The sequence below is a fragment of the Marmota monax genome, unplaced genomic scaffold, assembly GCF_021218885.2.
Source record: "Marmota monax isolate L192 unplaced genomic scaffold, Marmota_monax_Labrador192_F-V1.1 WCK01_AAM20220418_F8-fsc00002, whole genome shotgun sequence".
Classification (NCBI taxonomy): Eukaryota; Metazoa; Chordata; class Mammalia; order Rodentia; family Sciuridae; genus Marmota; species Marmota monax.
The window spans coordinates 41244463-41267603 of NW_026693571.1; the positions used below are offsets into that span (position 1 = coordinate 41244463).

The 23141-nt window shown below is 35.4% G+C and overlaps 1 protein-coding gene across 1 annotated transcript in view; it reads left to right on the forward strand.

The window, feature by feature from the left end:
• The window catches only part of Iqcm (IQ motif containing M), a 192497-nt gene that overhangs the window by 11914 nt on the left and 157442 nt on the right, over nucleotides 1–23141 (forward strand). Inside the window, exons 3-5 of the mRNA XM_046459163.1 lie at nucleotides 10001–10199; nucleotides 16301–16445; nucleotides 22933–23067. Of these exons, the coding sequence (XP_046315119.1) occupies nucleotides 10001–10199; nucleotides 16301–16445; nucleotides 22933–23067 (479 nt within the window). The remainder of the gene's footprint in view (nucleotides 1–10000; nucleotides 10200–16300; nucleotides 16446–22932; nucleotides 23068–23141) is intronic.

Here is a 23141-nt window from a genome sequence, read left to right on the forward strand (position 1 = left end):
GGAAGATTTGGAAATGAATGATGAAGTAATATGGAGCCAACAGTTGAACTTTGTGAAAACATATCATATCTCTTTTCTTAAAAATCTGTATTACTGTGTACAATGAATCATAATGCATTCTGCTGTCATATATACCTAATTAAAATAAATAAATAAATGTTAAAAAATCTGTACCACTATGCTGAATTGAATGCATTGTTTTCAAACTAAATAGACCTCATTTAGGGGATTAAAGTAGGCCACAAATTCCGTTTCCCTCATTACCCAAGCTGCTTTCAAATCCCACATTCAAAGCACGAGGGCATCACATGTTTCTACTTGAAGGCTGCGCTTACAGGAAACGAAAGCCCTCGACACAGCTTGGTAGCAGAAGATCCAAATCAGAGTAAATTGTGTAAATTATAACTAAATTGCAAAGCATTTGGACAAAGCATGCATAGTAGTCTAATCAGGAAAGCGGTGATATTTACTTTTCGATAATGCAGGTTGGAAGAGGAATTGGGGGAGGGAAGCATCACAGATCTCTTTTAATGTATTTCTGAACTTGGCAGCCTGAACTGGTTTTGTCACATATTTGCAGTTTAAAAAGTATTTGGCTTTTACAACAGCCATAATAAGTATCCTTTAATCACTTTCAACCTATGAACAGATGGGCAAACAGTGCTTTTATAAATGGAGCATACAAAATACTTCAATATCAGCCAAAACTAATTAGTACCAATATCTGAACCAAACTCTAAAACTGATTTAATGTTTAATATATATTATTGTATAAGCATTAGCAGTTGAAAGGAAATTCCCTGTTCAAATGTTTGCCAAGCTCAGGGTCTAATGTTCAGACATGATTAACTTACTAATTAACTTATTTTGTCTTTTCTCACATGTAATTTTCCTAAATGATTTCTTCTCTCTCTGAAAATCATTTGATTTGATACCTTAACCACCATATATTTGTCAAACTTCCAGTGAGAAAGTCAAATGCATGCATTCAACATTGGTCCTTCACCTTTTCAAAGTGACCTTAGAAGGAAGTGGCATCAGGACAAACAGGGTAGCCCTTCTGTGGTAGAAACTGGTTTTATATCCAGTCTCTGATGACTCACAGTTTTATCTTTTTAAAAATTTTCTGACTTTTATGGAGATTCTTTAATGGCTAAGAATCTTTGTAAAAATGGCAGTTTCCTCCATTTCAGAATTGTGTTAAGAATTGTATTAATGAAGATTACTTTAAAAATTATCTTTGGGGATAGCCAAGGTTCTTTTCTACTAAACCACTAATTCAAAGAGGTCCCTTGGCCTCCCTATGTCTGACATCCCATATTTCTTACATCTCATTTACTACTCATCCTTGGACCCTGCATAAGCCAACACTTTTGTGACCATCATATGGCATGTGTATATATATATATATATATATATATATATATATATATATATATGACATTTTTTATATAATATTATATATATATAACACTTTATATATATAATATTTTATATGTAATATTTTATGTAATATAATCTTTTAATTACTTCTGAAAAAAAGTGAACAAGAACCTAAAGCCAGTCACCCAAGGCAGCCTGACCTTTGAGCCCTGGGCATTATCAGTAGCAGCCTTCTGTCTGTCTTGACATCATTTCATTCTCTGATGTTGTCACAAACAAGATCAACAGGGCTTCATAGCCCTTCTGACTTCTTGATCTTAGTAGGTCATCTGATTTCTCCCAGTGTCAATTTCCTCATTTATAAAATCAGAATAGTAACATTTATAGAAAAAAATTGTTTTTGAGAATTAAAGGTGAAATTCTAAAGTAAATGCTTAATAAATGGTTACTACTATTGCTACTACTGTTATCATGCAACTAATTATTATGTTTTTACCTTATACAATGCATGCTGGCCTCATTCAGAAAATATGAACAAAATTAGAAAATGAGAAACAATAATTTTTCTTATGTACTCTTTACAGTCTGATATTTAATTAGGACTTTGCATCAGTTTTAGTGGAGGAGTGAATGGGTCAGAAGCTATAGAAGCAGGACATGAATAGGAATTTCTTGAAAATTATCGTCAGATGATTGTGCTAATATAAGCACACTAACATTTTGTCATGTTTCTTTCTACTCTTGCTTATATACTTTTTAAAAAGTTATGGTCATGTAATGCATATATTTTAATATCTCCGTTATATTATAAATGAAATCATAAGCATTTTCTCAAGTTATTACATTGTCTAGTGTTTGTCAGTTTTATGACCCTGTAAAAATTTATTGATTGGATTTAACACAATGCACATAGATATTTGTTTCTGAATTTCATCATCATAAATGAAAGTAGGATGTCTATCTTCATACATAGGACTTTTTTCCTTAATTCCCAGAAAGAAAATTACTAGGGAATATGCTTTTGCTTTGTGTTGCCAAGTCACTTTTTGAATTGATTATCCAGTCAAAAATAGTGTTGGAAGTGCATCTTTAACAAAACTTTTTCTGAAATTAGATAACTTTGTAGAATTTTCTTCTTAATTTTTCAAATGAAAAATGGAGCTTTATTATTTATATTTTAACTTAACATTATTATTGGAACATTTTCCTGTATATATGTTTCTAATTCATTTTGGGGGGGCCAGGTTGTATTTTAATTAATCACAATAAGATTTTTGAAAATACAATGAAAGCTTCAAGGCACCTGGTCGTGTGGCTACCACAAAACTGAGTTTAGGAATTATTATTCCAAAATCAGGAAATATAATGAGAACAAAATATGGGATGTTAATTTTTATGAGGATATAGTGTCAGAGACAGAGAATTTGAAATGAGACTTATATAAAGACAGATTTGGGAGCTAGAATTAAAAAGAAATCAGTAATAGATGTTGTTTTGTCTGTAAAATGAGTATAAATCTGAATATGAAGGGATCTAATCTCCTATTCTTGTCTGAATACTATTCTTGGATTGTGTTAGGTGAGCATCAACTAAATGACTAAAATTTGCATTTCCATCCAGGATCAGGATAAATCAGGATCGACTTAAACATAATTGTTGCGTTATGGGTTCAGTAATAATTTTTGGAAAAGAGACTGAGACTCCAGTAATTTTGTAGATAGAATTGCCTGTTTGTTTATTAAGAGGTGACAGATGCCACACCCCACCCCACCGGACTGTGAGAGAGGATTTGTATGCCTACATGTGGTGAAGATGTCGAGGGAGAAGTCAGTTTGCTCTCAGTCTCACCTTGTGATTGAGGTACACTTGTAAGGCGTGGTTATGACTGCATACCTATGTCCAGTAACTTTTGATTTAATAATATTTGGTGGACCAATTTCATTAACGTATGGAATAAGGTACAAATTAAAACATAGATATCCATATTGTATGATTAGCAAAACTAGCATCATATGGTATAAAGGCATCAATAACTTCTGTCTAGAAGATTGACAAATCTCCTCATGTCATATTCTTTTAAAATGTTTTTATGTGGCAGAGATTTTTATTGCCCTTGTCAGTTCTTCTGCTGATGTTAGGAATTAGTAATCGTCCAGTTTTCCTACCTCAGGTTTTACCTACATTATATACAGTAGTAAATGTATCCCCTTTCTCTTTTTAATATGCACTAATTTCCTAATATGCCTTATTTGTCAGGAAGTAACATTCTTTTAGGTGGAGAATTCTATAGCAATGTAGGAGATAGACTGGTTTTCTAGTAGAACTTTGTGAGCATCATTTTACATAAAAGAATCTGTATCATTAATGGGGCCATCATACTGAGTTTAATGACTTGCAGTTAAATATACTACCTTAAGCATGGGAAATGGATACTAATTAGAGTTTACAATTATATCCTGGTAGAAAAAATATTATTATTAAAACTTTATAAACAAATATGTATGTAATGAACTTGGTAAAGGCATTATATATATTTATTATTTTATGAATAAAATAAGTGAGCATGAATTAATTCCTGTTGACATTATTTCTGATGATTTATTAACCTTTAATCCAGTTAAAAGTTTACTCACAGAATTATTTTTTCCCTCAGTACTGACAGGTAGTTGGAACCATTTTTATGCCATTTAAAAGATATTTCATTCAGGCTTGAACAAATAAAGACACAAACGGTAGTGTATAAATAGATTTGAAGCAAGAGTATTATATTTTTATAAGAAAATGAACATTAGTCACAAATTAATTATTCAGCCCTAGATAATTAATTCTTATTCTGCATTCTTGGATTTAGCAGACTAAACATGATACTGTTTCTGGATGAAAGAAGTTGTGAGACCCTGTTTCGGTTCTTTTGCTTGTCTAGCAGGTTTGCGGTTATGATACGAGTTTAAACTGAGAAGGCTCTTTCTCTAAGTTTTTTCTTTCTACAATAAATTATTAAGACAATGCATTTTCCCCTAAGGCTACACTCTTTTGTTGTTTCTTTCAGAAAACAAAATTTATGACCTGTAACATATTGCAGGGTCTTTAGGCAAGTGAGGGAGAGGCAGAAACCACCTGCTGGTGAGATGACTGAACCACATAAAAATATTTAGGATGACTTAGTGTAATAACCAGCAATCTCAGAGTGGAGAGGAATGCAGTCCTCTTTTGAGAATGTAAATATTCATTCCATAAGGATTTAGTCATTGACCACTTTGAAATAAAAACATATTATGGACCCTAAGGGCATTGACAAAACTCAAGGTCTTAAAATTTTATCCTTTGGAAAGTGTTCATCGTGAGTGTTACTGCTTGACAGTGATAATTTGCCTCTAAAGTAAAATCTTTAAAAAATCAATTTGACAACTATTGCCATAATAACTTCACAAAACCTGGTTACTTATAACAACTATTGTATCTTGTGAGGCTTTAGCCCAGACCCAGCTGGTGTCATCTGGGTTTATTTGGGTGGCTGCAACTTATCGTTTCTTCATGTAGCTTCCTCTGAAGGCCAGATTGGTTCTCATGGAGATGTCAGGTTCTAAAAATGGATCTATGTGGGCAGGGGCTATAGCTCAGTGGTAGAGTGCTTGCCTAGCACAGGTAAAGTCCTGGGTTTGATCCTCAGCACCACATAAAAATAAATAAATGGAATAAAGATATTGTGAAAATAAAATTCTTTTAAAAAATGGAACCAGGGCACTTGAGACACATGCTCAGAACTGGCACACTGTTATTTCCATTGGATTTTATTGGCCAAGACAATTCACAGATCAGCACAGATTCATAGGTTGGGTATTATGGTTTGGATCTTAGATGTCTTCCCAAAAGGCTCATATGCTTTAGGCTTGGTCACCAGTGGAACTGTTAGGAGGTGGGAACTAATGGAGGAAGTTAGGTCTTTGTGGGGCATGCCCTTGAAGGAGCTATTAGAACCCTGGCCCTTTCCTCTCTCTTTCTCTTTGCTTCCTTTCTGCCATGAGAATAATTGCTTTCCTCCACCATGGTGTACTGCATTAGCACAGCCCCAAAGCAATTGAGGCCTAGTGCTCAGGGACTGAAACCTCTGAAACCATAAGCCAAAATAAACCTTCTTCCTTTCAAGTTGTTTATCTCAGGTGTTTTGTCACAACAAGGGAAAGCTAACACAGTGGGTAAATAAACCTCATCTCTTGATGGGAAGACCTGCAAGGTCACATTGGAGGTATTCATTTGCCATCAGTGCAATCAATTACAATAGCCTATTTCTAATGTCCTTATATTAATAATGTGTTAGTTGTTATGTATTTAACATAGGGGGCAGACATTTTCTTTGATTAGTCAATTCTTTTCATGTTTTGGACTTTGATAAATAAGACATCAACAGTATAGTGTTGATTTAGATTAAAATATGGACCATTGGAGTAAGTTCAAGGATCTTGGAGCTGATCAAAGAAAAGACATGACCACAAAGTAGTAGTAGCACACAATACACACTTTATTTGGGCAACACATGGGCTGGTTTGCACGAGAGAAGTCTCTTATAGCAGAGGCCTTCCAGAAAGAGTGATGTGGAGCCACTACCCAGAATGGGAAAGGTTAAGGGAACTCCATAGGAGAGGGGAACCAGAGAGGGGTCCTATGAGCATAGCTGATATCACTCAGCAGCAGGTTGGGTGTGGAGGTCTCTGGGTCAAAGAGCTCTGTAGGACTGTGGTGGCTTGAGGTCTTTTATAGCCCCTAGGGTTGTCTGATTGATGGCTAATATATGTTAGGTAAAGTGGAAGGCTCAAAATGTTTAAACTATCTGCTTATTTGGACCATGTTTTGAAAAACTGGATGTCTGAGAATTTTAAGTTAAAAGCTAGCAGGTTTTGGAAATTCTGGTTAGGACCAAATATGAAGAAGTAAGCAATATAGATGTCAATATACGGGATTTACCTTTGGCTTCCTATGAAATCATGCATATAATATTTGTATAACAAGCATGTAAAACACACCTTGCTATTTCTAACATCTCTTCTTTTATATAACAAAGAAGATAATCTTTGGTATGTTCCTGGAACCAGCTGGGACACCCAAAAGAAAGGTTAAAAAGATATTGTAGCAGTTTTATTTTCAATTTGGGACTTGATTTGGGGGAAAATATGTTGGAAAGAACTGTCAGAGGGAACAAAATATGAGTGGAGTCGTAGGTATCTTCAGGGTAAAACAAAGTCACAGAGGTGCAAGTAACATTAAATATGAAAACACCATGTTTTGTGAGAAACCAATCACAAAAATGGAGAAGAAAAACTTCACAAGCATTGATAAAAGGAATATTTTTATTAATATTAGGAGCTTTTTGTTATCTAGTCAAAATATGTTGAAAACACAGAATAACTTTTCCTGTGTCCAATTAAGAGCAGACTATGTCTTAAAAAATCAGTTTGTCTACAGTCACATATATTTAAGAAGAAAGATATTTAAAAAATCACTTTGTCAGTATAATAGTAAGGATTTAAAATTCTAATTTTGTTTTTTTCTTGGTATCCTACCTGTATCATATAATTAAGTGTTCACAATGGTTTCTCTGTTTTATGCTTAAGATAGTAAAATTCACATTTGTCAACATTTAATATATTTCACAGCTTCTTTTCCAACCCATTATTTGTAAATACAACTCACTTTTTTCAGCAAGCCTGCTCTAAGTTCTATACAGCCTCAAACTTGTCTTTTGTTTAACTTCCAACCATCTAGACATGTGCTATTGATCAAAGTCTGTATGTTTAGGGCCTAAGATAAACATTCTTTCAAGTGTTAAAAAGTAGACAAGACACATCTATGATTTTGTAAACATATTTGCATTTCTTCATAATTCTTTTGCATAACAGAGTTCCAATCACTCATATCAACTACAATTTTAACCAAAATGACTAATTTCATTCTCTGTATCCCCTTTTGTTTTTCTCATAAACACACACACTCCTGAGCAGATGATTAAGAACTTGGTGCCAACTGTGGCAGCTCAGGAGACAGCAGAGCCCAAGTGACCTGGAGCTGATGCTTCAATGTTATACATTATGTCCCACCCCGGCATCACACCAAGCTCTTCAAGAGTTATTGACCTCTTCTTGTGAGAACATGAAACTTCCCCTCATTTTTTTCCTGTCCTGGTTCCTTTTAATATTTCCACAAAAAACCCTTATTTCTTCTGAGAGAAAGGAGAAAAATTGTCACCTCAGATTCTCTTAGATTTCATAGTTAGGTCTTCCAGTATTGGACAAGCCAGAAGCAATCATTTCCATTATATGTGCATTCCTACTTTACCTCACACATTGAGCCCTATTTAGAAAAACTATTATATTAACCAAGCAAAGCTCTCCTTAGTCCAACCAGAGAAATGAAAAGTTGTGCTCTATTTGTGAAAAGTAATCTGCCATCATGTATAACTAATTAGAACAAATTTAAAAATCAGTCTTAAATAAACATCAAACTTTGCTTCCTTTTGGTCTTAGTCCTGTTGTTTAAAAAAGAAGGAAAAAAACCCAGATAAAACACATCCATCACTTTTTGTCACTTTCTATTGTGATACTCAAATACCACAGGTGGGATATATGTCTTTGTAAATAAAATACATTTATTTCACACAGTTCTGGGTGCTGGGAAGTCTATCGTGTGGTGCTATCATCTGGTAGGGGCCTATTAATTGCATCAAAATATGGCAGAGGACATCATATGGCAAGACAGAGCAAGCATGATGCATTGCATTTCTCTTCTGTTATTATAAAGCTACTCATGCTATAGAGGGTGTGGGTATAGGGATTCCACACTCATGCCTTTACCTAATCCTAACCACTTCCCATAGATCTCACCTGCAAATACCATCAACATATCATCTCAGGATTAAATTTTTAGCACACAAAATTTCTGGAGGACATACTCAAACTGTAGCATTTTTCTTCACTTATTCTGGTAGCCTTTTTTTCTATTTTATTGAGGCAGCTGTCCTTCCTTCCAATGTATGAGATGATATATTTTTGATTTATGCATCTCCAAAAGTTTTCTCAAGACAGCATGAGGCAAAGAACCAACCACGGAGACAAAAGAACTACAAATACGAAAACACTTTCACAGGGCTAACTTCCTTTTGCAAAAAGGGGAAAGACCTAATTTCATTTACACACAGAGACACAAAGATAACTAGCAGCCTCACTTCTACCTCTTTACCAAACATGATTTGTGTCTCAGCAAATCTCACTGGTTGGCTGTGACTGCTTAGGATAAGGAAGTTCAGGAAATCAAAAAGAATCTCCAGTGAATACTGCTTTTGAACATTTATTGATCTGGAGATGATTTACATTCTACTTTTCTACAAAATTATTGCTGAATGATATTAAAACTGGTGTTCAAGAATGGTACTATACTGTTATTCAGATGACATAATACAGAGCATATCAGAAGATACCACAAGCTTCAAGACAAACTACAGTAAAGATAAAGGAAAATAGACAACTAAGATTCTCTGCTCTCTACTACCTAGCAAAGATTTGTGATATCTAGGTTAAACGATCAAAATCAGACTCCCAACATGTTTGTTACAAGGAAAGAAAAATAATAGCTGTATAAAAAACAAAGCAAAATAAGACTTGTTCAAGAACCCGATTAATGCAGAAATCAAAATAAACTAGGAGGGAAAATAATGCAAAACTGAGTTGACTTGAGTTAAAGATTTACTCTGGGATTTAGTAGAATTGGGCCTGTAATTTGGAGGTGTATGTTTGGAGGTATACTTCTGGGTTAACACCCAGCTCTAGTGGGCAAATTGACCTATGGATCTCTGTGGAACTCTAGCTATCAGAGACATACAGAACCAGGATGCATCTTTACATGCTAAGAATTACGAAGGAATGAGATTTTGGATTTAGGAAGACTGACCACCATATGAAAAATAGGTATACAAAGGGAAAAAAATTAAAAGCAAAGTTACAAGGTTACAGTTAGTTTGTTCATGGTAGACAGTCCTCAGTTTTCTCACATTTATCTTGACTCCAAGGGTTGTCCAAATCAGTACTGTGGGGCTCATGGTTTCTAGTATGATTCTTCCCTGTGCTAATCCCACAACCCATGACCCTCCTGCCACTACCACCACCACATGATAGTCCTTTTCAGTGGAGAACGTTTGGATCAAACTACTTTTCAGATAATATTTGGATAGCAGAGTATTAATACCAAGTAACTAATAATTTTAAAGTAGTTTTTAGTTTAAAATAAAGATCCATAGGTCAATTTGCAGGGATGGGGAAATTATGTGGACTAAATCTACCCTATCAAGGTATTCTCTTTTGCATAGTCGTGAATAAACTTTGACAGATTCACTTTTTTTTGGATTTCTTTTCTTCAAAAGGTTAACTTTATCCATGGGATATTAATTCTAGGATATTCAACCTTCTTTGAGAACTTTATTGATATATGCAAGTGATATCATGTATTGAAATTTATGTGCAAATTTTAATCCATTTCCTATTTCAATGCATTTGTCATTGATAGAATTTAAGACTGTAGAAGGGTTTATTTTTCTTGTTATTTCTAAAAAAGTTTCATATTTTATTTTTAGGGTAAAAGTTGTTGTTAAAAAAAGTGATAAATTGGAAAATAAAGTTAAAAGAATTGGACCACACATAGAAATCTTCCAGGTATTCCAAGTAAAAAGCAAACTCTTCATTACCAAAAACATCATTGACATGGTCACCCTCATGCAGGCTCATGTCAGGGGGTGGCTTGAACGCAAGAGATTTCAAAGACTAATGTCCAAGGTAAGACATGCATGAGATTTTATACTGTGTTCTAAAATCCTTAGTCATCTGGTCAATAGGTCTATAATTTTTCTAAGTAGAGTTCTGTCTACATATTTTTGATTAGGAAAATGTTATGAATAATCTGCTCTGGTGACAGCTTCAGATTGTGCCAAATCAGATACTCTTGAACAAAAGGCCCCACTTATCCTTAACAGTTCTGAGACCACTTACTCTTAAAACAGTATAAACTGTCTTTGCACTAATATTGTTTCTTCTTTGCTATTTATTTTCTCTTCAGAGGAACTTTCACTTCCCACACTTCTGGGTATTTTTTTGCAGTACACAAATATTACATTTAAAAAGAACTATGCCCTCCCTCCCAGTATCTATGTGGACAACTTTTATAGACAGCTCTCCTGGCTTTGACTCCTAAAATAAACTATGAGGAATTCTTTTGGCTGGGTAAATGCAAAAGAACCTGGCTGCATGCATCTTGGCAAACCTTTGAGAGATGTAAAATGTCCTTGCCTGGAAGGCTAAAGCTTGGTGACAAACTATAAAGAGAAAATGAGATAAGAGGTGAATTTTAATTCCTTTCTCTCTGGGAGGAGTCTTCTAGAATGGACTTTCAGGTGGCCCCCCCTGAACATATTTGTCCTGAGAGTGATGTAGCCACCGGGTACCCCTACCAAAAAGACCCCTGCCATAATAATAACACATAAACTTCTCTCCTAGTCAACAAGATCATTACAAAGAATGTCAGCAGGGTTTCTGCAGGGAGCTCATTGTGGTTTAAAGCCTCCTCTTTCTTGTAAAAGCCAGGTTTACTATGAGATGGTGTCATAGACTCTGCCTCAAGAAAACTTGCTGAGCAAAGGTTACTATTTTTGTTTTTCTTGGTAACAACTTGTGAAACCTCTGTCTAGCCTAAGAATATGGGACATAAGAGTAACTGTTATGTACTGTACCCACTGTCATGTAGCTACCCCACTGAGTATAAATCTAAAAGAATTTCAAGATTTGGGGTTCAGATATTTTTAGGCATTAGTTGGTCTGAATAGCTGTAGCTTAAATAAACCTGCTTTCTGAAAATTCCTTGGGTGTCCAGCCTCATCTGTCTTATATCAATAGCACAGTGACACTGTTAGAAGTAGTTCATCTGCTTATCTCTGGGTATAAATTTACTCATGTATTAGTTTGTACACATAATAGACATATGTAGTTCTGGTGATTGAACATGTTAATGCAGATAGGTGCTGTATTTGTTATATAAGTGAAATAATGGAAGCTTAGAGAAGTTAAGTCATTTGCTCAAAGTCAAGCAGCTGGTAAATTACAGAGCTAGGATTCAAACCTATGTCTGTCTGACTCCAAAAGCTGTGCTTATTTTGCATTTGGAATCACCTGTTTCAACTCCAGTAGCCATGGCCAGTTGCTGTCTAAACCAATTTAAAGCCATATCTTGAACCTTTCTCTTGGGCTCTAGACCCAGGTATTAAATTGCCTGCCTGAAAGATCCATATTAAGTCACATTCCACACACTTCAAAGAACTCATTTTCTTCCTCCACACAGCACTTCCTCTCCTCTGCTACCTGTGTTCATATCTTCTCTCATCCCTTGTCCAAGCCATAAACCTGGAATTCTCTTCAATCCCTTCAACTTCTGTATTCCTATATCCAATTGGTTATGATTTTCATAACGTTATTTTTTTCCAGCAGTGCTAGGAAGCGCACCCAGAACCTCACTTGTCCAGGGCCTCATTCTTGCTAGGCAAGCATTTGACCACTTAGCTTCCTCCCCAGCCCAGCCACATTTCTTATTCTCTCTTATTTTGTGTGTTTCTTGCCAAAGCTTCCATCATGTAAACTTACATGGTGAAGAGCAGTAGTCTCAGTGACCCCTTGCCATGTATGTTTTCCCATCTCATCTTCTGCTACACACTGCATTTAAAACACTCCCTTCTTATGCCCTTATCTTTTGATAGCCCTGTACTGATTATAGTAGAGTGAACTTTCTAACATAATATGTAGGATCTGCTTGTTATGGCTCGTGCCTCTGTCCAACTTCAATACATGGCTCTTATTCACATAGTCCCAGTGTTCTAGCAAACTTCTAAATATTAGTATGGGTAATAATCTCTGGGTTTTATGCTGTTACCTTGGTCTGGAATACTCTTCCACCCATATCTTCATATGAACTCCTGATTTATTTTTCAAGATCATTGTAAGTATATGCAGTTAGACATTCTCCCTGATCCATCAAGCAGAGCTGATCTCTCCATTCTTCTTGGTCATTATAATGCACAGTTCTCTTCAGTGTAATGGTCTCATACGTGTCTGTCATGGGCAGTATATTTTACATGAATTTTGGGGAGCACATACCCTTTATTTTTGTATTCCTATCAATCACCGTACACTGTCTTGATGTGTTATATACAGTGTCTCACTTTAACTATGTGCACTTATTACCTGCCATTTTTCTTATTTCACTTCTTGTTTTTGTATGTTTATGTTCTGTTTTGGTGAAATACATTGTAAACTCTATGAGGACAACAATCTGTCTTGTTTGCTACTGTTTCCTACTATTTTCAAATGTATAGTATCATGATTAATGTATGGGAAGCACTCAACAAATATCTATGGAGTGGGTGAATTGATTGGACAGATTATAGTTGTAGAAGTTTATCATGGCATTCTAACAAGATATATCTTTAAGGTTCTTTCAGCATAGTTTTGATGTATGCAGCATAATTTATAGCATTTCCTAGTATCAGGCAGAACTATGGTCATTCCTAATTTCTGGGGCAACAATAGCTCTAGAAAACTTAGTGAGCAAGAATGGGCCCAGGATGAGATTAAAAAGAGAAAGTGACAAAGAATATAATGAATTTCTATGTTGAGATAGAATTGGAAATGAAAAGAATGGTAAGTACTTTTAGAGGAACAAATCCAATATGAACTAGATTATTGACTTTTATTTGGTTATAAAATTTGTTTGTGATCACTGATTTTTTTTTTTTAAATTCCATCACTGGCATGGTACTTTATATAAAATTGGATGACTGCTTTGTTGATATGGTTAAAGTTGTTTTGTCTACTGTCAAATTGCTAGTGGGACAGTCCTGTGATTCAATCAGTGGTGTTTCCAGGACTGTGCCTACGTGAAGGGATGCTATCGGGGGAATTCTTAAGAGGCTTTCTGCTCTAGAGGCTGCACAGAAAATCACTGGATAATTGTTAGCACGGTGGCAATCTTTCCACTGGGAGACTTCCATCATCTTATTACGTGGCTGCTACTACAAACATTTTTGCTTTGGACAGTGTCTGCTATAATGTCACTTTAAGGATCACTCTAGAGACTATATGATTTCCAGTATTTCTTGTGAGATGCTCTCAGTTTGGGTTCATTTGGAAATAATGAAGCAGTATTGAATTACCTTACCAATCATACACAAGAAGAGTATGGAGAGAGCTCTATTTAACACTCAGCATAACTCAAATTGTCCTTTTCTTTTCAAAATCTCTGTTTTGTTTGCATGTGTTTGAGTGTGTTAATGATGTTTAAAAAATCATAAAAACACAAAACAAAATAATTTCCTCAAAGTAATAACTCTAAGAGTTCACTATTTTACTCTGAATATTTATAATTAAAATTTTTGAATTTTAATCCCATGTGTTACATCCAGTTGCTGTTGGCCAAAGATACTGAAATTCCAGCACATTTGAATGGATGATGGTTGCAGTAAGAAATAATTTTTGAAATTGGCTTGGAATACCATTTGTTAAATAAATAAAATTGGAACAACAATGGAAAATCTGAGCTTTATGGTTACTATACCAATATCCTATGCATAGGTCAATGTCTTTAATATTTTGGAGGTTATAGAATCTTTTGAAATTTTGATGAAGTATGGATTGCATCTCATTATCCACCCCCCCCCCCCAAACAATAACCCTAGATGTAATAACAAAATACTTAAATCTATTCAGGAACTCTGTGGAATAGGTAGCATTATATAATTTTACTACATAAATATATTGGCTTCTAGCTACCTAGAAAATTATGTTCATTTATTCAGTAATGTATATTTTATGATAAAAAGTTTGATGGAAATTTTATTAAAAATTTGATGATAATTACTGTATATTGGGCCTAAGCCCAGTATCTGTTATGCAGATAACACAAAGAAGGCTTAGGTTCTGTGGGGCACTTAGCAAAGCCATGTAACCCAAAGGGCTGTGTCTAGTACTGCTGTCACTTCACTAAATCCTATGAGGTCTGATGCAGACACTGAACCCAAGTTATCCCTGTCTCCAGAAATGCTGCCCTTAGAAAATGGATATTGCAGCCACAATTCATTTGCCACACAAATATGTTTCCCAATGTTTTCCTTGTGAAAGCTTTATTACTTTTGATTCAAGGTCCAGGGTTGGTGCAGATAGTGAATGACATTTTGTCCCATGTTTATATCAAAGCAACAGTAAAGGGATGGGTCATGAGCATCTGCCTTTGGCTTCAAAATTGTATGAAATGGGTTCTGCTTCCCGTTAGGATTCATATGGTGGGAAATGCCCCAAAATACAACCAATTTATCATCATCATTATTATTTTAAAAGGACAAGACTCTTTGAACAAAAGGTAGATTAAACATAAACATTGGAAAATGTCACTTAAATGTTGAAAAACACTAGCAAATGTTCAGAATCTACAATCTGATGGAAGAAGAGGCAGATAGTGAAATTATGCTAAATAATGTTTGTAGTTAGGCAAACAAGAAATATTATTTTGTCAATAATGATGTAGTAAGAAGTGTAGGTTTGAATATAGTATTTAAAATTTTCAGAGAAGAATCAGAAAATCTATCAAAGGTGAAGAAAAATAAAATGATAACTACAACCTTCAACGAATAATAGTAAAAAGAAAATAGCACGGTAGAATCAAATGTATAAAGAAATGAACTAAAAAAAGAAACAAAAAAATCACAAAATAGGCAAAAAACACAAAGTTCAATTAAATTAACAGGAATATAGGATATAGATGAAAATGTAGGTTCTTGAGTATTTCTATTCTGGTTTTGAAACTAATATTGCAACTAACTAGGTATGAGGCCTTGAAAACTTATTTAAAGTTTTTCCACTTCAATCTTTTCTTTTATAAGATGGTATACAAAGCACATCAAAGGAAATCTACCAAGGAAAGTTTAGAAATTTTAGTACATTCTAGAACAATGAAATAATGAAAAAATAAAAGAATTAAATCTGTAATTCAAGAAGTCAAGAATAGGAAACTAAAAAGGAAGGAATTAATAGAGAAATTAATGATCTATAAAATGTAAAAAAAATGAATTTTAAATAAAATGGAACTGGCTGTTTAGAAAAGAAAGAAACTTGAAATGAATTTTTAAAGCTTAATTTAAAAAAAAAACTTATAGTAAAATGTGTAAAATGCATATATGGAAGAGTGATATAGTCACAGGTAACTTAATTAAAAAATTAACACATATGTAGGAAAGGTATACTTTCTTTAATATTCAAAGTTTTAAGAAATCAGAGAAAACCTGTAAGAGCCCAGCCAAGACTAAGTAAAGGACATGAATGAATAGTTTTCAAAGAAAAGAAATAGAATTGAGCACCCAGAGTTGACAGCTCAGGAAATAATTATCCATTATAGAATAATTCCTTAATAAAAGTTTTTATATACCTTTATTTTATTTATTCATTTTTATGTGGTGCTGAGAATCAAACCCAGTGCCCCACACATGCCAAGCAAATGCTCTACCACTGAGCCACAGACATAGCCCCTTAATAAAACTTTATTTATCTTTCTAGTTGAATGTGATACATATTATAGAAATATGGACAGCAAAATAGGAAGCATCTATGAAAGTAGATGTCATTGAAACCTCTGTTCTGTAGGAAGTAGGACTATCTGAGGGCAAGAACTCAGGGAGGAGCTCTGATCTTCAGGGAGATCATCTCAGTCCAGAGTGCATCTATTCAACCAGCACAGGAATCAACAATCAATACAGCCAAAGTCTAAGAAATTGGGTGAAATAAATTAGACAAAAAGGGTAGATCAAATTAAGTATAAATAACCATACTATTTGTATTATTTATAGGCTTTGTGTCATGGACCAAATTTGAAAGAAGTTATTAACATGTATCGGGGATTAATCCACCGTGTAAGGTGTCGACTTGGTCTCCGGAGGACAAGACAAATTATAAACTTTTCAGAGCTAGAGGAATGGATGGACAGAAAAAAATGTAAGTGACACAGTCATTTCTTGTTGGATTTTAGGTTTGGAATTGTTTAACCATTGAAATTTTATGTATAATTACCTTTAGTAACCAAAGGTAAGCCGTATTTTATATTCCTGAAAGCTATTTGCATTTTAAGGTGGTATATTTATATAATTGGATTAATTCATTATGATCCTCTGTTGATAAGGAACAAAAAGCTCATTCTGGCTAAGCAAAAAAAAAAAAAAAAAAAAAAAAATCCAAGGATATTGAAAGGGAGATTATCAGAAAGAGAACTGAAGAATTAGATCAGATGGAATATGAATCAGAGGTGCTATAGAGAGATGGAAGGAACAGGAAAGAAAAATTTTTACTTGTCCCTGGGAGACATATCAGCTTATATCATTTAAAGAATTCCTTTGCGGGGGGGGGGGGGGCAGGTACCAAGGATTGAACTCAGGGGCACTCGACCACTGTACCACATCCCCAACCCTATTTTGTATTTTATTTAGAGACAGAGTCTCTCTGAGCTGCTCAGCACCTTGCTGTTGCTGAGGCTGGCTTTGAACTCACAATCCTCCTGACTCAGCCTTCCAAACCTCTGGGATTACAGGCATGTGCCATAGCACCTAGCTCATTTAAAGAATTTTTGTTGTTGTTGTTGTTCCAAGGCTTTAAATTCAAATCCAGGGAGACCTCAAAAGATTGGTTTGGCCTGAGTCATATTTCTGACTCTTTGCAGTGGGAGGGTCAACCTTGCTTGAGAGTTGCCCAGAGGCTCTGTCCACTGAAGGAGGGATTGCTGTGTAAATGAAAATTAAATATTGATAGCAGAGGAATAGTCAGTGGATACTGAGTGGACAAAACCACACATTGCTTGTTAGTGTTGGCAATCTATCCCTGGCTCTGCAATGTGTAGCTCAGCTTTCAGAGATCATGATTTCTATTTATAATAAATGAATCAAGTATTGCTGAGGACTAGGATTGATTATTAGATCTGAATAGATTATTAGTTTCTCGAATAACAAAAAATCAATTATGAAAATAAATTATATTTAATTTATATCATTTTATGGATTTATAAGACAAAAAGTATTATATGTTTGGCCATCTCAGCTAGTTATAAAATGTTTATTTCACATTAAGTACTGTAAATTTCATGAAGACAGGGACTACAAATTTTTCAATAAATGCCACTATTTAACGAATTCCTGGTTTATCAGAAGGGCTCAAGAAACTTGGTAAAGGATCGTTTTCATTAAGTTTATTAGTCATGATAAAATTATTTGCCAAAAGATATTTATAAATTGTCAGAACTCTTTGGATTAGAACAATTCCTTTCCTGTGGCTAGAAGTTGAGGAAGGAAGAAGTTAGAGACAGATGTTCCAGCCATAAGCACTCAGAGTTGAAGACCTTCACTCCTAAACTCTCCACCCACTAGTATAAAACTCAGTAAGAGATTCTTATCTTTTATGTATAGTAGCTTTATATTCTATCATCTAATATTTATATACTGATTTTATAATATTTATCAAAATACACACTAGGACTTGACAGTGGTACACTGACCTCTCTTTACCCCTCCACTTTAGTTTTCCTGCTGACCTCCAAATCATATACCATTCCCATAAGGGTCCTGCTATTTTATGCCATTTTAGCTTGGTACCAAAACCTCTGTCACAAATTCATTTTTAACCTTATAGAACCTTGCTTATTTTTCTTCGTTTTACCTTCTTTCTGTGGCTTCTCCTCCTTGATTTGTAAGTGGAGATTTCAATATTTTTTTCATCTTAAAATAACCTCTTAGTTTGGAAGGGATAAACAAAAAACTAATGTAGTGTCTGTTTTCTATCCTGGACCCTGATCAGACTTCTAGTGGAGAACTCTTTGAGTAAAAAGTCCTTAAAAAGTAAGAGGTGGTCCAAGTGGACAGATGGAGGAGGAACCATGTTCTAGGCAGAGGAACTGCAAGTACAAAAACTTTCAGTTGCAGGCTTGCTGGTTTGGGAGGAAGTCAGGAGACTGCTTTTATGTGGAATTGAGTTTGTGAGTGTGAGCAGATCTATATGGGATTGGAGAAGTAGTGGGGAGCTCAGGTCATATCACACTTCATAGGCCCTTGTAGTTTACCCTAAGAGAGCTGGGAATCCATTGGAAGATTTTGGACAAATAACTATGGTGCAGCTTATGTTGAACACACCACTCTTGTACTTGTGTTGAGAATAGGCTCACAAGACACAAAGAATAAAGGAGCTCAGTTAAAACAGATGGTTCTCTGCCCAACACAGGATCTGAACAGTAAAATAGGGTTAGTTAGCTAGCTGAATAATTTAAAGAATTACCAACAGATGTATCCATTTACATGGAATGTTAAAGTAACTGTAGCATCCACAGAATTTACGAGTTCTTTTTGTCTTCCTGTTCCTAGAAAAATTTCTCTGACCTTTCTCTGTGTATTGACTGGTAATTGGGTGATGATATTTGACAAATCTCCCTGTACATTTTTAAGCATCTTTTAGTCCTTTGAAAGTTTCATTAACTTCCATGATTTAAGTTTTATATTAAACCATGGTTCTACTAGTCTGGCATATTAATTCTGCTAGTGTTTTGCTGAAGGTTTGCTTGTAGGGCATCCTTTGCAAGCTAGGGACACTGTGATCTCTTTATTTAGTCACAAAGCCATAATGTTAATATGTGCATCACTCTGATCTTATGAGAAACATCTAAAACTGATTAGTTCAAGGAAACATAACCTAAAGATACATATACTTTTTTAAAGGAGAAATATGTTTACATAAGCAAAAAATAAAAATGAAAAGTAACATTCTTTGTGTCTTACATGTAGTTTGGGTTTCTCCAGATTAAGATCCCAAAACTGAGGATTTCAAGTGCAAATATATCGGGAGTTGATCCCAGAAGATGCGTTAGTGGAATGGAGAAGTGAGACAGGAAAGGGACAGAATTCAAAACAGAATGCATTATTAAGGGAACTCAAGAAAACAGTAGAGCCAACTTGCTTCAAGTTTTTGTCCACAGTTTCTTCCCTGCTCCCTAGTCAGGAATTGAGGGCCAGTCCAGTGGGGTTCTTAACTCCCTGGTATGTCTTGCTTCCTGCACAGGTGGGCAGAATAAAGTCCTGGACAATGAAATGCAGATGCTGGCACTTCCAAGTTAAGTCAAAATGCACAGGAAAGTAATAGAGAAGAAGATATTCATGTGGCATCAAAAGCAACTGCTTTACTTTATTTGCCAAAAGAGAGAGATGCATAGATGTAAAAAGTATAAATTTGTTTATTTTGCTGCTGGGTTTTAAGATTTTTCCAAATCTACTACTCATATCTACTACTCATATTTCTCCAAATCTAGCTACTCATATCAGGGAATTACTTAATATTTCTAAATACTAACTATTTCTTGAATTTGTTGATATCTCATCACTATCTTCCTCAATGAATGAACCAGTGAATGAATGAATGACTATAAAATTGAAATCCATATGGTTGAGTGCCAGGATGATATAGTCCTGTTAGAAACTACTCTGATGCCTCTTCTCATTGGGAGACCTTACTTCAAAGCTAGATCTGCTTCAGGCAGTCCCTGTCTTACTGTCAATAGGGACAACATTCTGCTTTATGGGGTTAATCAAACATATTTTAGAGTGGAGACTCAATATCACCTTTTAAAAATATTTTTTATTGGTACTTATAATTATACATAACTGTAGGATTCATTATGCCCTAGTCGTACATGCACATCACATAATTTGATCAGACTCATTCCCCAGTACCTTCCCTTTCCCTCCTCTCCTCCTTCCCTCATCCTCTTGCTGTACTGATCTCCCTTCTATTATTATTTAAATTAGTACATTATAATTATATGTAATTATATAATATATGGGATTCATTCATAGCATACTTTGGTTTATTTTTTTCCCCAGTATTTCCTTATGCCTTCCCCTCCCTCTTCCCTCTTAATCCCTTTTCTGTACTCTTATTATTCTCCACTCTATTTGAATAAAATTTATTTTTTTAAAATCCCATCCCCACCCCTGTCTCTCTGTCTCTGCCCTCCACATATGAGAGAAAACATTTGACCATTGACTTTCTGAGTCTGGTTCATTTCGCTTAGCATGGTGTTCTCCAGTTTCATCCAGCAAACGCCATAATTTCATTCTTCTTTATGGTTGAATAGAATTCCGTTATGTATATAGACGACCTTTTCTTTATTCAGCCATCTTTTGAAGGGTACCTAGGCTGATTCCATAAATTGGCTATTGTCAAAATCATCAAAATCACATTTTTGAAAGGAAAAAAATGTTTATGGAGAACTTTACTTACAAAATGTATGCATCAGTTCTCTTGGTCATTATCTAACTCCTGTCTAATGTCAAGTACAGGAGATCGGTGACAGGTGGCCCAACTGAGTGGTTTTTGATGGTAGCCTGTGCAGATGGGCAAAGTACCATAAAGTAGGAAGTAGGAACTTAGGAAGTCAGTGAGAAAAAGTAGACATTGCTCCCAATTAGGGGCTAAATCAGAAATAGAATAAGCAGTACAAACTGGAATCAGCAATTTATGCAGTTAGGATGTGAGTGGGGAGACAGAGAGAGATGAACAATTAAAGGACTTTTAATAAATAATGAATACTGAAATGGATCAACAGGTGTCAGGCTTCCAAGAAATTTTGACAATGCTGGCATGGATGTGAAAAAAAGGAACTCTAGTTCACTGTTTATGGGAATGTAAATTAGTACAGCAATTATGGAGAACAGTATGGAGCTTGCTCACAAAACTAAAATTAGATCTACAATGTGATCCAGCTATTCCACTTCGGTGTGTAAATCCAAAGGGAATAAAATCAGCATATAAAAGAGATACTTACACACCTATGTTCATAATGCCACTATTCATAAGAGCTAAGATGTAAAATCAGCCTAGATGCCCATCAACCCCTGAATGAGCAAAGAATATGCAATATATATATATATATATATATATATATATATATGTGTGTGTGTGTGTGTGTGTGTGTGTGTATGTGTATACACATGCACACATTGTGTGTATATGTATATATGTTTATGGATATGATATGCACACACACATAATGTGTATATATACATGTAGTGTTATTCAGCCATAAAGAAGGATGAAATCCTGTCATTTACAGAAAAATGGGTGGAACTGAAGGACATTATGTTTAATGAAATGACAGATACTGAAGGTCAAGTACTAATGGCCTCTTCCTATGTGGAACTTAAAAAACGTCAACCTGAATATAGAATAATGATTACTGGAAGTTGGGAAAGGGAGTTGGAGGGTGGATAAACGGAGGTGGGATTTGATTAGCATGTGCTTGTATTAGGATATCACACTGAATCCCAGTAATATGTACAATGAATACATCTTCTTTGAAAATAAAACTTTTATATAGCTATGTTTTATGATGTAGTTCAAGCATTGATAGAGGTAGGGTCATGAAACCAGAATCTAGGAACCCCTGTTTTATTTGGGGAGTCCAGTCTGAGTTTCACGACCATGCAGTGCCAGCTAGGGGTGCACTGCCTCTGTCCCTTTGCCATCAGGCTCTTTTTTTATTAGTTGCTCAAGACAATACAATGATCTTGACACATCATACATTTGATTCAAATGGGATATGAATTCTCATTTTTCCACGTGTACAGATTGCAGGATCACATGGTTATGCAGCCACGTATATACATACTGCCATACTAGCTAGTGTCTGTTGTATTTTGCTGTCCTTCCTATCCCCCCTCCCCTCCCCTCCCCTCCCATCACTTCTCTCTACCCAATCTACTGTGACACATTTCTCTCTCTCTCTTTTTTCCTTCCCCCTCACACCATCATATATATATTTTGTATAACGATGAGGGTCTCCTTCCATCTTCCATGCAATTCCCCTTCTCCCTCCCATTCCCTCCCACCTCTCTTCCCTGTTTAGTGGTAATCTTCTTCTCATTCTTTTCCTCCCTACTCTGTTTTGAGTCACCTCCTTATATCAGAGAAGACATTCGGCATTTGTTTTTTAGGGATTGGCTAACTTCACTTAGCATAATCTGCTCTAATGCCATCCATTCCCCTGCAAATGCCATGATCTTGTTATTTTTTTAGTGCTGACTAATATTTCATTGTGTATAAATGCCACATTTTTTTTTATCCATTCATCTGGCGGGTGTCCCCATCCTCCCTCACCGCTCCATGTGTGTCCTTCCCAAAGCTGCGCGCTTGCGCTTGGTGTAAGAGGACGACCTTCCCTGATAGAGGAGGACCGTTCTTCGGTCAAGGGTATGTGGGTAGCTGCGCTCCCCTGCTAGAACCTCCAAACAAGCTCTCAAGGCCATCAGGCTTCTTGAATCCTGGAAGCATGTCAGCAGATAGGAAAATAAAGCTGGGGTCAAAGTCATTTCAAATCCAGATGAACCTTTGAGGCGGCTTGCACTTGGTATCATTTATAAAGAACTCACTTTCTTTTACCTTTTTGGACTTTCAGACTATGAAACAAAGTTTGCCAAGAGAGAAGATTGGCAGGGATTAGAAAGAAGTGATCTCCTTAAATACTTTAGAGACTGTGGCCATTACCCAACCCAGAAGCAGGTTGATGAGTATTGGGACTTGTTCAACAAAGGTAAGGAGCACCTGATGTCTTTTCTGCTCTTCCCTTCTTATCTTTTCACTTTCTTCTTTCCTTCTCCCTACTTT